Here is an 18,321-nt window from a genome sequence, read left to right on the forward strand (position 1 = left end):
GTCCTCTGGTGAAGCCTCCTATCTCGCTCACATTAAGGCTCTTGAAGCTTGGTGTCTCTACAGCCAGCTGGAAATCAATGTGTCTAAGACAAAGGAGCTTGTTTTTCACACAAAGCAAGAACTGACCGTGCAGCCAGTTTCACTCGATGGCCAGCTTGTTGAAACGGTTGAAACTTTTAAATATCTTGGTACAGTTCTTGATAGTCACTTGATCTTCTTTGAAAACACTGATTTTATCTTTAAGAATGTTCACAGCGACTCAGTCTTCTCAGAAGATTGAGTTGTCTTGGTGTTAATCTGCAGATTTTAGAGCTTGTGTATTCTGCACATATTGAGAGTATTTTAACATTTCATCTTTGTGTTTGGTTTGGTCACTTGAGTTGTAAATGTAAGGACAAATTAAATAGATTTGTAAAAATGGCTGGGAAAATTGTGGGAAAACCCCAGAAGACTCTGGCCCACATTTACACTGACAGGATGAGGAGGAAAGCTGAGAGAGTCCTGGCAGACAGCTCTCATCCTCTGTCCTGTCAGTTTGAGCTCTTGAAGTCTGGGAGGTGCTACAGAGCTCCTCTGGCCAAAGGTTCTTTCAAAAAATCTTTTATACCAAATGCCGTCACCATAATGAACTTAAAAAAGTGACCACTCCACAAATTAAACCTGAACTGCTTTACTTCTGTTTTATTTGATTTTATTAGATCTTACTGTACGTTTTATTTATCTTACTAGGTCTTATTCTACTTCTTCCTTTACTTCCATGTATTTTATGTATCTTATTTTTGTTTTATTCATGTGTTTGTATGACTGTTTTTTTGTCTTTTTTGTGCTGGTGAGCCGAAGACAATTTTCCACATCGGTGGACAGTAAAGAGTTATTCTATTCTATTCAACAGCAGATGCTACTATTATTGTGAACACCCCCTTTTCTACTTTCTTTTACTAATAGCCCAATTTCATAGCCTTAAGAGTGTGCATATCATGAATGCTTGGTCTTGTTGGATTTGTGAGAATCTACTGAATCTACTGGTATCTTGTTTCCCATGTAACAATAAGAAATATACTCAAAACCTGGATTAATCTTTTTATTCATATAGCACTACTATTATTCTGAACACTACTGTACATTCAGAGTACAAATCAAATCTTTGCCACGTGTCAAACTAAACTCCTCTGCCAGACAAACGTTCTGATGGGTGGTTTTCTAAAAGTATATTTCTACAGAACTCTGTCAAAATCTTACATTTTGGATTAAATCATTGCATGAATCCTGAGTAAAAATTACAATTTAAAAAAGGGGTTGAAACTTTAGCCATATGTGCACATCTGAAGCTGACGTCATTGCCTTCAGTTGGAGCTCTCTCTCTCTCTCTCTCTCACACACACACACACTCTCATCTTCAACCGCTTAGTCCAATTAAGGGTCACGGGGGCTGGAGCTTATTCCAGCAGTCATAGAGCATCAGGCGGGGTACAGGACAGGACTGTTGCATTTTATTTTTAGCTGAAGTAGGAATAATTCTGACTCATGTTTTGCTAGAGTTTGGGATGATTTCCTTCTGCTGTTACTAGTTAAAGCCCATGTCAGGCTCATCTTTGCTGTTATTGTTCCCAGAAGGTATTGATAAGAATGAAATCACAAAAATAAATAAAACCCTGGCTTTTTAATGACTTGTACTGAGAGATGACAATGCCTGACTCCTGCAACCTCATCAAACTCAAATGTTACTTTATTTTTGTGTAATGTGCATAAAGACAAATGTGTTTTATTGCTTGTTTTGAAAGTCTCGTGATGTTACAGCCCCTTTCATTGTGCAGCAGATGAATTCCCTGCTGATGATTTTCTCCTCTCATCAGTTTCAATTTATTTTCATTTATATAGCACCAAATCACAACAGAGTTGCCTCAAGGCGCTTCACACAAGTAAGGTCTAACCTTACTAACCCCCAGAGCAACAGTGGAAAGGAAAAACTCCCTCTGAGGAAGAAACCTCAAGCAGATCAGACTCAAAGGGGTGACCTTCTGCTTGGGCCATGCTGCAAACATAAATTACAAAACAATTCACAAAACGAATATACAGGAAATGCTATTGGCGCACAGGACAGGAGGGTCGTCAACACAAATACAACTCCCATCTCTGGATGGAGCTGCACCTTAAACAGAATCAAGCATCAGAAAGACAAGGAATACAGTATAATTTGTCAGCACTAAACAACAAGAAAAACAGAAGAAATACTAAGGTGATCGCCGGCCACTGGCCCTAAACTTCACTAAAAGACCCAGAATTTAGGTAAAGTTGAGGCCACGGCACGCTCCATTTCCTAATAAAATGAATTAAAAGTGTAAAAAGCGTAGAACTATACTATGCCAGTATGCTAGCCATACGAAAGGGAAAATAAGTGTGTCTTAAGTCTGGACTTGAAAGTCTCCACAGAAGCTGTTTTATTGATGCAGGGAGATCATTCCACAGAACAGGGGCACGATAAGAGAAAGCTCTATGACCCGCAGACTTCTTATTCACCCTAGGGACACAAAGTAGTCCTGCACCCTGAGAACGCAAAGCCCGGGCCCGTACGTAAAGTTTAATTAGGTCAGCTAGGTAGGGAGGTGCCAGTCCATGAATAATTTTATAGACTAGTAGCAGAACCTTAAAATCTGATCTCACTGGGACAGGAAGCCAGTGAAGAGATGCCAAAATGGGTGTTATGTGGTCAAACATTATGCTTTGTGTCAAAAGTCTGGCTGCAGCATTTTGAACCAATTGTGGAGCCCTAATGCTGGACTGCTGTAAACGAGAAAATAGAACATTGCAGTAGTCCAATCTAGAAGAGATAATAAACGCATGGATCAGGGTGTCAGCATCAGCCATAGACAGGATGGGACGGATCTTCACTATATTTCGCAGGTGGAAGAAAGAAGTCCTAGTAATATTTCTAATGTGGGGGTCAAACGACAATGTAGGATCAAAAACTACCCCAAGGTTCCTCACTTTGTCAGTGTGATGTATGACACATGAGCCTATAAGGCTTAACTGGTCAAATTGATGCTGATGTCTCACTGGACCAAGAACCATCATTTCAGTTTTATCAGAGTTTAAAAGTAGGAAGTTTCTAGACATCCAACTTCTCACTGATGCAAGGCAATCTTCTAAGGATTTTATGCGGATGAGGTTATTGGCATGTATAACTATCGGCTCTCCAATGTCAAGCTCCTCTCCATTACTAAACTCCCACAGCTCATCTCTTTCTAGAATATTAAGGGCATTCATTATGATTCTCTCATGGACATTCATAATTTATCCACTCTTGATGAGCTAGTATCACATTATAACACTGGACTTGACATTCTTAACTTCCTTAAAATCCAGATCTGTCTCCTTCTCTCTCTCTGCCCCCGATTTATACCTAAGTTTGGCTTATGAAGGCCCAAGTTCTGAAACTTGAGCACCTCCAGAGAAAAACTGGACTTGTTCACGAGATGGATAAAAATCATTTACTACATTACAAGGACTGTAATTGCTCAAACTAATTCTAACTTAATTTATCTCACTGTTCAGTGATATCATCCAACCACAGACTCTCTACCACCTGTACTCAACTGCCTTCTGTAACTCGCTTAAGTGCTTCTTTTATGAAGAGAGAGAAAAAAAAAAAAAAAATCAGAAGATCCACCAGCATCTTGGTCCAAACTCCTGTCTGTATCTGAGTTGAACTTCATCCACCCACCCATTCATTTTCTGTCTTCCAGCTTCCCACCATTTCTGAAATCTCAGATTTCATCCATAAGTCCAAACCATACACCTGTCAGCTGGAATCGCTCGACAGTTCAGTTCAAAACCTTCACTTCCCAACCTTCCACTGTCACTTCAGGGGTTCCCCAGGGCTCTGTCGTGGTGCCACTTCATTTACCTCCTCCGCCTTGGTGATATTTTCTGCAAATACAACATCCACTGCTACACTCATGACACTCAGCTGTACATCTCCAGCCAACCCACTTCCACTCTCCCACCCTCCTCCTTCACCGACTGCCTAGCAGAAATAAAATCCCGATTATCCTCAATTAAAGAGAGTGATAAAATAAAGGTTCTCCTCATTGGTACAAAATAAACACTATCCAAAAACAGATCCTTTTCTTCTGGTTACTGACAACTTTTCCGTCTCCTCCTCCTCACAGGTTAAGAGTCTGGGTGTCATCCTCAACAGTACTCAAATTTCCAATCCCATATCGGCAACATCACCCAGTCCGCATACTTCCACATGAAGTGCTTCTGCTCACCCCACCACTGCTACCCTTGTTCACAGCCTTGTTACTTCTCATCTGGACAATTGCAACTCTCCACAAGTACCTTGATAAGCTACAGTTTGGTTTAGAATTCAGCTGCCCATATCATCACCAGAACCACCTCCATCCACCACATAACCCCAGTCTTGCAGCAACTCCATTGGCTCTCGGTTAAGTTCTGATTCAAATTCAAAAACCAAAAAAGTTGAACAAAAAAAAAACAAACTGACAATATCACAAAAAAAAACAAAACACTTTGATTCAAGTGCATGAATAAATACATACTCCTGACATTTGATCACAACTAATTTAGCTTATGAAAAGCCACTTCTCACGGGACTTCGAACATAAAGGTAAAATTTTGTAGAATTGGAAACTGTGTTGGTGGAGATTTATGCTCTATGAGCGCAGCGCTCTCGTTTTAATCTGTTTTTACTTATGTATTTTTAGAATTTTATTGTTTCTATGTCTTGTGCAGTATGACAAATAGTAAAACGTAATCACCCCTTTAAAGTTAAATTTATTAAGAAAAGTGCAGCACAACCACAAATACATATTTTTGTAAACAAACCCTTTTGCTGAATTTGCACATTTTTTTAATCAACTGGAAGTTACAAAACGGTGCATTTCCAGTAACACTAAAAAAAAAAAAAAAAAAAAGTTCACAGCAGCCTACCATAGCTTCCTTTCCCACGGCTCAAGGATACATTTTTTCCCCCTTCCTTGTACAATGCATTTCAAAAATATCTGCTTAAAAAAAAAGGCAATTGGTTACAGGCGCTGATATCACTAATAAGGATTTGGGCCAGTATGTAGTCCATGTAATCACATTGTTATTACCAGTGCGTGTGTTGTGCACAGTGGAATTCAATTGGTAGGAACAAGGTTTCAATGTAGACTCCAAATTACCATCATTTTTCAGATTTTTCTCCTGAATCTGAAGCACTTGAATCCTTTGATGGAAAAAAATGTCTCTTTGGTGCTGAAGAAACTGATGCAGAACAGTGACATGCTTCACACCCTAACATGTCCCCGTAGAAGTTAGTGCAGTGTAAAAATGCCACGTAACCAACTCGAAATAAATTAGGTAAACACCCACAGACACCTGTCCCAAAACTTCATCAAAAGAGCATAAAAGAAAATGCACAACAGCAATAATCAACATTTCCTTAACCAGTTTCACATTTTTAAATGATAAAAAAACAAAAACAACAAAAAAAAAATTTCTATTAGTCCTCCTTTATGTTGGTCAGTGGGGTTCGATGGTCAGTACTGTGTCATTGGTGGGCACTTTAGGATTCAATGTTTTGTCGACTGCTGTCTGGAAGAAGTACATCTGAAAGATAAAAAAAAATCCATTAAAAAAAAAAAAGACACCCCACATGTACAAGTTGAAGAAGAAATCAACAAGAATGTAACCCTTCACTAGTAACAGAGTCTGTGGTTTCTCTCTCTGAGGGAGTGACTGATCGAGCTTTGATGTGAAAGTTTGTAGACATATTTTGGTAGCTATTTCAACAGGAGGTGGATTTAAACTTCGATGTTTGTCCATCATTATTTTTACAGCAATGCAAACATTGAAAAATATAACTGCCGTGGCTATAAACACGCAGCATCCTCCACAAATACAACTAAAAAGTTGTATGTTATAAACACTTTACAGCCACATTTTCAGTGTACTCTGAGTTGAACTGAACTTGCGGCAATGAGTGTTTTCTGTGCCGCACTCACACACGAATCAAATGAAAAGTGAATTAATTGTTCTACTGCAGCTTTGCTAATGCTGTCATGGGCGTGGAGTGATATAACAACATGTAGACTCTGTGCTAAATACACACAGTGCATCCAGAAAGTATTCATAATGTTTCACTTTTTGTTATGTCACAGCCTTATTCCTAAATGGATTAATTAATTTTTTTCCTCGAAATTCTACACACAATATCCCATAATGACAATGTGTAAAAGTTTTGGTTTTTTTTTAAGATTTTTCAAATGTATTACAAAAAAAAAAAAAAAACTAAGAAATCACACATGCATAAGTATTCACAGCTTTTGCCATTAAGCTCAGAATTGAGCTCAAGTGCATCCTGTTTCCACTAATCATCCTTGAGATGTTTCTGCAGCTTAATTGGAGTCCACCTGGAGTAAATTCAGTTGACTGGACATGACCTGGAAAGACACACACCTGTCTACATATGAGGTCCCACAGTCGACAGTGCATGTCAGAGCACAAACCAAACATGAAGTCAAAGGAATTGTCTGTAGACCTCTGAGACAGGATTGTCTTGAGGCACAAATCTGGGGAAGGTACAGAAACATTTCTGCTGCTTTGAAGGTCCCAATGAGCACAGTGGTCTCCATTATCCATAAATGGAAGAATTTCAGATCCACCAGGACTCTTCCTAGAGCTGGTCACCCTGGACCAAGAACCTGATGGTCAAGCTGTCAGAGCTCCAGCATTCCTCTGGAGAGAGGAAGTGATGGTCTAGTGATTAAACGTTGGGCTTGAGACCAGAGGATCCTCGGCTCAAACCCCAGCCTGACCAGAAAATCACTAAGGGCCCTTGGGCAAGGTCCTTAATCCCCAAGTTGCTCTCGGTGTGTCGTGAGCAGTGTTGCCACAGTTACTTTGAAAAAGTAATCCAATTACTGATTACTCCTTGGAAAAGTAACTTAGTTACTTTACTGATTACTCAATTGTAAAAGTAACTAAGTTAGATTACTAGTTACTTTTTTAGTTACTTTTCCCAGCTGCCGACAACAACCCTCTGCCATCTCAACATGACAATGATACCTGTTTTGCCAAAACTTACTTTATAGTCACCCTTTCTTGACTTCAATGAAAATAAATACTTGTTTTATAAAAAGTAAAATAAAGACCTCTTTCTTGACCTCATATTTAACTGTTGACAGCACTGTAACAGTAAAACTTGCAATTTCGAACCTACATTGTTTATAAATGTAACTATTAAATTCATTCTAGCATTTTTCTAACATTTAAATTCTCTCTAAATATTTTACTTGTAGAAATTAATATTATTTTAAGTAGTATTAGTAGTTGTAGTAAAAAAAGGCTTCAAAACTGGACCTTTAATCTAGGGGTGTTGTGAGGGGGGCACATCCCTCCCCCACGCCCCATCTGGATTCGCCCCTACTTTGGCGTTTGAGCACAAAGAATGGATAACATTTATTTATGCAGAAAACGTGACCAGATTTACAGGTAAGAAAGTTTTATTGTGTTTTCACATCATGTGGTCCTCAGAAAGAGAGTTTAGGTGCATTTGAGTGGAAAATAGTGTTAGTTGTTGACGCGTCGCGGAGGATCAGCTGTTTTAACGTGCAGATACAGAGCGGCTCAGCTCAGCTCTAAATAAAGGAGGAAAAAAAGTATAAAAATGTCTTTGTAAAGCTCAGTGCAGGTGTGCTGATCACCGTGCTTTAAGAGACGAGTCGAGCAGCTGCAAAAAAAACGCGGATGAAAAGCTCACAGCTCACTTAAAGTGGGCAGTTCAGTCGAACCCCGACCTCCTGCCCACGGACCAAGTTTAATGCTGCTATCGACCCACAATGAAAAATAATAGTAACGCACAGTGACATGGAGAAGTAACTTTAATCTGATTACTGATTTGGAAAGATTAGATTAGCGTTAGATTACTTGTTACTAAAAAAAGTGGTCAGATTAGAGTAACGCGTTACTAAGTAACGCGTTACCGGCATCACTGGTCGTGAGCACCTTGCATGGCAGCACCCTGACATTGGTGTGCAGGGTTCTGGCTAGGATAAAATTTTAGCGTAGTGGTAATGTCGAGGGAGTGAAGCGACAGAGGGGGGGGATGGTGTGGAAGGGGGGGAGCTTTTGAAAATTTAAGCTAAAAATTGGCCATTCTATGGGTACCCAAAGGGGAAAAGCCAGGTACGACAGCCCAAGTCCCTTCATCATGTCCAGGAGGCTGGGGAAGTTTGTTGAGTGGGCACTCTCATTCTGGGTTAGCCAGTACATGGCCCTCGGTGAGGCAGTCGGATTTCGTGGACATTTTTATGTCAAGACTTAAAACCTATTTTTATTCTCTTTCTTATGAGTAGTTTTTATTTAGTTATGTTTTATTCTTTTACTTCTGTTTTTAATTAGGTATTTTAATTTTTTATTTAGATTTATTTATTTTAATTTTTTATGTTGAACTGTTCTGTGTGAGCCACCTTGAGATGGCTTTTGTTGTAATTTGGCGCTTTATAAGATGATTAAACTGAAATTGAACAACATTTTATTGAGTCTTAAAGTAAATAAATATGAAATTGGTTGCTGGATCCTTAAATTCTGGACATAATAAACTCTACATGGTGGATCCTTGATCTCTGGACATGAACAGAAATAAAATGTTAGTTTTTGTCAAAAGCATTTCACACATTATTATTGCCATGGATGTCTTTCCATACCTATGAGCTGAGCTCTTGCAGTTGTGCTGCACGTCAGGTTCATAAAGAATGCAGGACGTCTCATTTTGGGAGGAAAAAACGTTTTAGTCGATTGTAGTTTATTGTCTGTATTGCAACGTTTGTAAAGAGGTGTCATTTTATTTAAAGCGGCAATTCCTTTTGAAGTTATTAATTCTGACTGGACTCTGTCTCAGCAAAGAGCCACGCAGCGTTTGGAGCTTTGTCAACGGAGTGGAGGACGATTCTCGTTTGTTGACTGCAACAAGACAAGAGTCCCAGTTAGTGACTTTAATCCACACAAAAGTGACGCATGATAGTTTAATGGCTTTGACAGGGGATAAGAAGCGGACTTACTGCTTCTGAAGAGCAGCGAATCAAAGCGCCATGAACCATTAAATCAAAGCATTGCTTCAATGATTCACGCTTCAAACTGGAGTCGCGCTGCAGAAACGGTTGATTACAGGCCCGTTATGCTGTATTGACAATAAGCGTAACGGCACAAAATTATAACATAAAGGGCCGTAACGCAAGTTTGCGCTAGCTAGAACCATGGTGTGTGAGTGTGTTTGTATGAATGGGTGAATGTGAGGCATAATTGCAAAACGGTTTGAGCGTCTGATGCAGACAGAAAAGTGCTATATAAATGCAGTCTATTTGCCATTTATTTATTCCCCATCCAACCTGATAGAGCTTGAGAGGTGCTACAAAGACGAATGGTCAAAACTTCCCAAAGATAGGTGTGCCAAGCTTGTGGCATCATATTCAAGAAGACGTGAAGCTGTAATTGCTGCCAAAGGTGCATCAACAAAGTATTGAGCAAAGGGTGTGAATACTTATGTACACGAGATTACTTAGTTTTTTTATTTTTAATAAATTTGCATAAATTAAAAACAAAAAAATTTTCATGTTGTCATTATGGGATGTTGTGAGTATAATTTTGAGGGAAAAAATGAATTCACTCCATTTTGACAGGAGGCTATAACGTAACAAAATGTGGAAAAAGTGAAGTGGTGTGAATACTTTCCGGATGCACCGTATGGGATCAACATCAAATGTAAACAACTTGTCAGTGTAGGTCACTAACCTTGCAGCCAATTGCCAGCAACATGTGCAAAATCACTATGGTCGCCACTGTAGCAAGTGCCATCACCTTGCTGTCATTGCAGACAACGGGCCAGAAGGTAAAGACTAAAACGGAGCCAGAGATCAAGATGGCAACAAGGATCAGTGTCCACTGGAACCATTCATTTGGTATGATCCACAACACCTGGAGAGGACAGAACTGGTTGGTTACTGATGTTCACACCTACACTGAAACCAGTAAATAGAAGATGACAGAATACAGCTTCATTGATAAATGGAGTTTGGATATTAGCTTGTCAAATCAAGTCTAGGAGCGTGCACCGGGGCTGCAGTTCATTGAATCCACAACACCAAGAACTGACTTGGGTCCTGGGTGGCAAGTACACAGGCACACAACTGGCCCATCCCCACCTATCTAAAATAGCAGTCTAACTGGCACAGCCCAGTGAAACGTATGCATCACCTGCCCTAGGCCTCCTCTAGCCAAAGCTCATCAGATCTGTGATTGTTTGATAGGACTGCATGATACCAATACAGAAAAAGGAACAGGCAATAAGGATGTCTCAATCAAACTTTTTGGCCCCAATTCGTGCCGATATGAAGGCCCAATCAGATACTTGCATTTTCTTAGGTAACACACTTGCACAGTGTGCACTGCAACATTAAAGTCAATCTATTGCATGTGCTTGACAACTGCACAAGTGCACCTATGTATAAAATATTATTACTATTCTTATTATGTGGAAAAAAAAATTATTTTCCAAAGTGTACCTTAACACAAGGGGGGGGGGGGTGCCTTCTGACCCATTGACCCCTCCTTAGCTACAGGCCTGTGCGGTAGCTCTTAGCACGAGGAAAACACTGATGAGTCTGAATAATGAAAAAGCATACACCACTTGTACACCATCCATCAGGAACAGACGTGTGAGTATTTAAAGTGAAGCAGAGTATAAATATGCTTTTGAATATTATTCTACAGCGGTGCTGCTGAGCTTCCAGGAGGTACTGACATGACAGCGGTTATCGGTTGTAACCGAATGAGACAAATCCAATTCTACTCAATCAGAAGGTTCCATGATCAGGTCCAATAAGATTGCTAAAATTGGATTGGGACATTCCCAATTCAAATCACTGAGATGCAGAGTTGCATGCAGTTTTAGTAAAATGGATCTAATGTCACATTTTCCACACTGTTTATAGAACATAAACTCTGCCACATATAAATGTTGACTGGAAATAGAGTCTGAGATCTATCAGTAGTCGTAGATCTGTCCTCATGAACTCACAGATGTGGGGATGTAGATGAAGAGAGAGTAGCCGTAGACACAAACAGTTTCCAGGAAGGAATAACCTCTAATCTGCCTCTCTCCACCTTGTCGCCAGGTCAGGAAGCCCCATAAACCAATTGGAACCAACCAGGCGTACAAGAAGATTACGAATGCAGCTATCGTTACTGGAAGGAAAAAGTAGGGCAGATAATAACAAAAAATAAAATAAAAGTAGAAAGTAAAAGCATTTCACATTAATGACAACAGAACCCGCCATCTTTAGATTTAGAGACAGAGAGGGTTTTTGTTCTTCTGACACCCGCAGTTGGGTGAGTCATCTGATCTGAAGTTATTGGCATGAAACACTTTCATCTCTGCACAAAGAAAGTCTGTAAACTCCACTGGACATGACATTTACACCCAGAAATATCTATGAAGCAGGATCAGCATTACTCACTGAAACAAGAAAGTAGGACGAAGCGGTTTGGAGAAGCATGGAAGGACAATGAAGTTTTTACATTTTCAAATGATGGCATTTTGTGAGTGACACAGTAACTTTGTGCACATCTGACCTCTGTGGAACTGTGGTCTGTAGTGGTAAGACGAGTTTCCCATCTTGCTAAGGAAGGTGGAGAGGTTCCCACTGATGGTGACTGAGAACACCAGAGTTACACAGATCCAGAACGGACCTACAGGAGGAGCACACAAACATTTACAGACGCTCACTGACTGTAGTACTGACTGATTTACTCCAGGCCCAGATGGATTATCATCCCAATACGCTAAACACACGATATCTACCACATAAGAATGAACTTAATCTCACACCAACATAAATTTTGGTTGAACTGACAAAATCATTCATTCATTCATTGCCACGCGCACCTGAGTTTTACACTTTATGAAGCGTACAGTTCCCATGGCTGTCTGAGAGTGGAATGAACATGTGTTTTAACAGATGTGGATGGTGGTCTATGGCAGACTTGTTTATTAGTTTGTTTGTTTTTAACTGTAAAAGATGGATTTATGTATTTTAGTTTATGTTTAATGCTTTTATGTTGCTCCCTTTACCTGCTATATTTTGACATTTCCTTGTTTGTTCCTAATGGTGACAAATCTGGTGACAAGACTTGAAGATGATGGTCTAAAGCAGTGGTGCTCACATCTGGTCCTCACGTGCCACCTCACCTACACATTTTACATATGCTGAGGACAACCTGGAGAAAGGACACACTGGAGGTGTGTCCTTTGGTCAGATGAGACAAAACTAGAGCTCTTTCTCCATAGAGATGTTGCTTATATTTGGAGAAAGATGAGAGAGGCGTATAACCCAAAGAACATCGTCCCACAGTGAAACACAGCGGTGGGAGTATGGTGGGCTGTGGGGAATGCTTCAGTGCGTCTGGAACTGGGAATCTCCTCAAGGTGGAAGGAATCATGAAGAAATGATATGTAAAGATCTTGAAAGAAAACCTCAAGTATTCAGCAGCAAAACTGGGTCTAGGTCTCCGCTTTGTCTTCCAACACGACAACTCAGAAAATACATCGCTCCTGTTGAAGAACTACCCACAGAAGACCAACGTGAATGTTACTGACTAGCCTGCACAAAGCCCTGACTTGAATCCCTTTGAAAATCTGTGGTGTGAAATGAACACCAAGGTCCATGCCAGAAGACCATCAAATCTGGAGGAACTTAAGAGAGTCACCAATGAAGAATGGGCTGGGATTCCTCAGGAGACGTGTCTGAGACTTGCTGAAAACTACAACAAATTACTGCAGGCTGCAAGTGCTGCCATGCAAGATACCAAACTGTACACCAGGAAAATTTTAGGAAATAACTACATTGATTAAGGGCACTTCAGTAATGGTAATGAGAATGGAATGCCCTCTGGTGACAAGCCCTTATTTCTTAATCTTTGGCCACTATTTTTCCAGCGATGCCAGCGATAATGCTGCCATCAGCTGCACTGTAGCAGGTGAACTGGTGAATGTAAACAAGCATGCATGCACATGGACGCTAGCTTGCCATCACCAGTGTGACAATACAATACTAGTAAGCTAACTCTGCTAGTGTACATGTACTATTTCTGACTTACCGTACAGATCAGGGTTATTTCTGAGGAAGTGTTTGACAAAGTTCCTCCCAGGTAATGGTAACATCGACCCCTTAACTCTGTCCAGCACCTGCATTACACAGGGGTAAAAATAATATTCAACATAAAGAAAGCTCCTAAATATTTTCCTACAGAACTAGTTAATACAGAATCAGTTTTAAATATTGTACAAATTGTACTTGTTTCCAGAATGTTCTGAATATATATATATATATAGATGATACCTGCATTGTGTCCACATTGAAGAAAGACTGATAGTATTCAAAGGTCCAGAAGCCACTGCTTGGTTTCTGTCCTCCTAAGAGCTGGAACACAAACAATTCTCAAAATATTAAGACACCTTATTGGTGTTGATGGGGTTAGCAACACTTTTAACAACTCACCACAGGTGTCTGTTCACTCTAAAGAGGTCAGCGTCATCAGCTATTCATGATATCATAAAGCTTTTGTTTCTACACACCTCTGATCACTATTACACAGTTTGATCAGTCAGTTCTTGTCAGCTGGTTTTGTTGCAGTCTCAAATACGAAGCTAAGACAAACAGATAGCTATACTTGCAGTGCTGCATGCAGTCTCTTGCCTTTGTAGCAGAAAGCAAATTAATACGTCACTGCAAACAATGATGTGCATCATTCATTCACCAGAAGTCAGTGGGTTTTGATCCCTGATTGTTCCTGAGTGTTGACATGACCGTGAGCAAAACAACAAATCCCAAATGGCTCAACAAGTGAATATTTTATGTAGATCTGCATCAGAATATACAAAATAAAGCATTTTCTAAATAATGTTACCAATTAGGACTCCTTCCTTGATAAGACGAGGACTAATAAGACCAAATGTTTTGCTTACCTCTGAACTCTCCTCAATACCCTCCTCATCCTCTGACATGTTCAGTTTCACATCTTCTCCTCCTCCTCCTCCTTCTTCTGCTGTGTTAGCGTTGGAGGCAGATACACTGAGTGTGGAGGCTGCAGGGTCTGCAGACAATAATGCTGCTGCTTCTTCAAACTCTACACACAGAAATAAGGAGAAACACTAACAGTGATGGAACTGCAACATGCTGCTGCTCACGAGTGATTATCAATCATCTGAGCAGCAGTCCACCAAAACAGATCCTTTTTATTGTGTATAATCAGTTTTTATTGGCTCTCTCACAATTGATTACTGCTAAGGTTTCATGTTAAAGTTTCTTAAAGTGACACAACTCTAGCTATCCTGCATCAAGCAACATTTAGGCCTAAAACAACTTGTCTGAACTCATGTTTGCTTTGTGAGAGACGCCTGATGGACCAGCCAGCACTCTGGGGCATGTCTACACTGAAGTAGATTTCCAAAAAGTGGAGCTACGTGGCACCAGCTTATTTTCATTTTTTCAGTGTCTACAAGTTATTTTCGGATGCAAACTTAACTTTGGCATTACACTGGAAAACTATGTTAATACCATCACTGTGTATTGATACACTTGTTAACAGAGAGACCAGTCACTCCTTGGATAATTCTCCAGAGATTGAGTTGGCCACTGAATAGCAATAATTAACTAAAGAGACACATGCATGCAACAAAATAAATCATCTAAAACACAGCTATATACAGCAAGTAAAATTAAGCATCAAACATGTCACCATTTTTGTCAGTAAATATATTTCTAAAGGTGCTACTGGCATGAACTTTTCACAAGATGTCAGTAATACCACAAGTAATACAAATGTATAAATAACCAAAACAAATAAGTACAGAAATGAAGTTATGCGTAATAATATGAAATGACAGAGAAAAAAAAATTAAACACCTGAAGAAAGAGAGGTGCAAAAAGGCAAGGAGAGCAAGATATCAGCTGAAATCTACCAGTAATTACAATGCAATCCTGCCCCCTTGTCAGTGCAAATTAATATCTGTGATGTGTCGGACGCAGCTCGGAGAACCGACCAGCGTTTGAAGGACCCAGTATGAAATAAGCAGAGCACGGTACAAAGGCTAACTGAATTTAATACATAACAGTGATACAAAAAATAACAAAAGAAAGTGCGGTCTGGCGTGGTGCGCTCCCAGCAGTGCTAACGGTCCGGAGCCAGAAGCTGTTCGGACCCAAGGACCCCGCCGACACCCCCCAGGTGGCCGCAACAAACCGAGTCTGTGAAAGAAGGAACCATTATGTGAGTCCACACTCTACACACAGAGAGAATACTTAAAGGTGTACAAACAGCAAACACTTCCTGGCTTGATTACTAATCAGCTTCCCAACCTGCAGGCATGGAACATCCAGTTCACAAAACTCCACTGCAGTGGAAGCCGATACATGACTAACATACAGCTCAATATAAAAAGGTGTGAGGGACACCACATTTACTGACTGTATAAATGTTAGTCACAAAATCTAACGTACCTCAGGAAGTGTGCTGACGAGCGTGAGACCTCACCCCCTCCTCTTTCACAGACCGTGCATCAAACCCTGGACGTTCTCTGCATCCACTGATGATGAGATGGCTCCAGAGACGACGATCTCACCCGTCTGGTCACAAGGTCGAGTCTCTGGCAAATACACACTGTATACTCCAGTCTTAAATGCCACCATGTTCCAATCCATATAGATGCACCTCAGCTGTGAGTCCTGACGAGCCGCAGGTGATCAGGGTGAGGTCCTGATAACCTCAGCAACACAGCCACTCAGTCCCAAATGCAAGCCACCTGGAAGGAAAACCAAAAGACAGAAACAAAAAGGCAGCCAGGCCCCCCCAGCCATACAACAAATATCAGCTGGTTAAGTCTGGTTATGCTGTGATTTAACCAGCATTTCTGATTTTTTTCCCCCTCTTTTAAAGAATGTGTTATTTAACATCCCAGTTAGCAACACACAGTGGCCCTCAAAATTCAGGAAATACTGTTTCAAAGGGTTATAAGTTTCAAAATTTTGTCCGGGGGGGGGGGGGGGCACTGGACTCGCCTGCAACGCTCATTGCGTGGCTATGCCATGCTAAGTTCCCCTCTGTGCTGTGGAAAAAATCCTGGTGAGAACCCTGTGAATGATATTGCAGGCAGCATATCATTCTCCACAACGTCTCCAGACCCTTTCACATCTGTCACATGTGCTGAAGTTGAACCTGTTCTCATCTGTGAAAGGCACAGGGTGCCAGTGGTGGACCTACCAATTCTGGTGTTCTATGGCAAATGTCAACTGAGCTCCACGGTGCCGGCCAGTGAGCACAGGGCCCACTACAGGACGTCAGGCCCTCAGGCCACCCTCATGAAGTCTTTTTCTGATTGTTTGGTCAGACACATTCACACCAGTGGCCTGCTGGAGGTCATTTTGTGGGGCTCGGACAGTGCTCATCCTGTTCCTTCTTGTACAAAGGAGCAAATACCAGTCCTGCTGATGGGTTAAGGACCTTCTACGGCCCTGTACAGCTCTCCTAGAGTGCCTGTCTCCTTTAATCTCCTCCATGCTCTTGAGACTGTGCTGGGAGACAAAGCAAACCTTCTAGCAATATCACATATTGATGAGCCATGCTGGAGGAGTTGGACTATCTGTGCAACCACTGGAGGCTCCAGGTACCACACCATGCTACCAGTAGTGACACTGACCCTTGTCAAATGCAAAACTAGTGAAAAATCAGTCAGAAAAGATGAGGAGGGAAAAAATGTCAGTGGCCTCCACCGTAAAAACCATTCCTGTTTTGACTGTCATCTCACTGTTGCCCCTTTAATGCACCTGTTGTTAATTAACACCAAAGCAGCTATATATATATATATATATATATAAAGTTTTAACTAGGTTTAACCAAGAAGGTTCATTTTGTCATTCATTTAGCCATCTAAGGCTAAATACTGGCACAAAGTTGAAAAGAACTTTGAAGAGAGAGTTATCATTTTGGGAGAAGCACACTGCCCCCCTCCCAGAGGAACAAAACAAATATGGAGAGAACATCAGAAAAATTATAGCTATAGATTTAAACCATAGTTAAGAGAACTTTACAGTAATATAAATAACACTGGGCCACAAATGTAAATTATGTGAACTTCACCTTGAAACTGTAGGTCATTTGGATTTGCCATTGCTTCAGTGCACAGAGGCTGAAGATGCAGACCTGGGAGAAGAAACAGGATAAAAATATTAAGTCTGTGCATCATCACACTTTACACATAGAAATGTCTCATAGCAGGAATCAAAACCTCTTTAATAGATACAGGAATCCTCCAGTCTCAAAAGTTAAAAAGACAAGAAATATTTTATCCTGTAATTTTTCTATTATCATTCTGCATCATGATAACCGAGGTAAACATTCTGTGCAAGTGTGTGTGTATGTATAGAAAAACAACGTTAATAGAAAGCTATCAACAATATAAATGTTTTTGTAAAATAAATAATAATTTAAAAAACACACTAACAATATAAAACTCAAAATAAAGCTCTCCTATAAAATAATTTAAAAACAAAACTATTATGTAAAATCATTTAAAAATTTTAATACAAATAAAACTCTATCAACAAAAGAAAATACCATGGAAAAAAATCAGGACAAACTATCAACATAAAAACTCACGTAAAATAATAATTAAAAAAACCCAAAACAAATTAACACCAACATAATACAATTCAAACAAAAACATGCATGACGTTAAACAAATAGAGCCACGATTGTCTCAAACATGGAATAAAATAAAATTATGCAAAAACGATCAAATGCACAAACCAACCTGAAAGCGTGAAAGAGCAAAAGTAACCACAAGGTAACGCTGTTAGCTAGGCTAAGCGCACGCTAGCAGGTTAGTTTTAACATCTGAGAAAATATATAACAGCATTTAATGCACATATGTGACAAATCAGCACAACTGAAATAAAATTAAGCAAAAACGCAAACGGAAAACTATAATACAGTTCTATAAGGCTTCTACAGCTAATTGCTAATTCAATACTTCCGGTACACGTCACCACGTAAACAAAGCTGTTACGTAACAAGCATGAACGCCTGTGTGTTTGTTCAATAAACTTGTTTAAAAACATTTGTGTTATAATATCTGATTGATACGAGTAAACGTATTTATATTCATCATTACAATAAAATACATACTTTATAATTTCCAGTTTGTTTTTGTTTTACGGGTTTACCAAAGTTGTCAAGTTGAACAAAATAACCGGAAGCTTAGCG

General features: G+C 40.0%; 1 protein-coding gene across 1 annotated transcript; it reads right to left on the reverse strand.

Annotated features, from left to right (window-relative positions):
- Window positions 1–4,777: 4,777 nt before the first annotated feature.
- On the reverse strand, window positions 4,778–18,114 carry yipf2 (Yip1 domain family, member 2). The gene is made up of 9 exons (XM_034190157.1): window positions 17,870–18,114; window positions 17,197–17,259; window positions 14,027–14,187; window positions 13,401–13,481; window positions 13,159–13,246; window positions 11,635–11,751; window positions 11,081–11,247; window positions 9,796–9,978; window positions 4,778–5,613 (listed from the first exon to the last, which is right to left on the reverse strand). Exons 2-9 carry the CDS (start codon window positions 17,225–17,227, stop codon window positions 5,527–5,529), a joined length of 915 nt encoding a protein of 304 aa, XP_034046048.1. The 5' UTR covers window positions 17,228–17,259; window positions 17,870–18,114; the 3' UTR covers window positions 4,778–5,526.
- Window positions 18,115–18,321: the final 207 nt, after the last annotated feature.

This window comes from Thalassophryne amazonica, chromosome 16, assembly GCF_902500255.1.
Source record: "Thalassophryne amazonica chromosome 16, fThaAma1.1, whole genome shotgun sequence".
In the NCBI taxonomy this organism is placed as follows: domain Eukaryota; kingdom Metazoa; phylum Chordata; class Actinopteri; order Batrachoidiformes; family Batrachoididae; genus Thalassophryne; species Thalassophryne amazonica.

Excerpts from the sequence above, each read along its gene's own strand:
- yipf2 (XM_034190157.1), bottom strand. The coding sequence starts at position 17,227 with ATGGCAAATCCAAATGACCTACAGTTTCAAG. Across the intron at positions 14,188-17,196 it reads AAATGACCTACAGTTTCAAG|AGTTTGAAGAAGCAGCAGCA; the intron begins GTGAAGTTCACA and ends TTCTGTGTGTAG. Across the intron at positions 9,979-11,080 it reads TCATCTACATCCCCACATCT|GTGTTGTGGATCATACCAAA; the intron begins GTGAGTTCATGA and ends TGTCCTCTCCAG.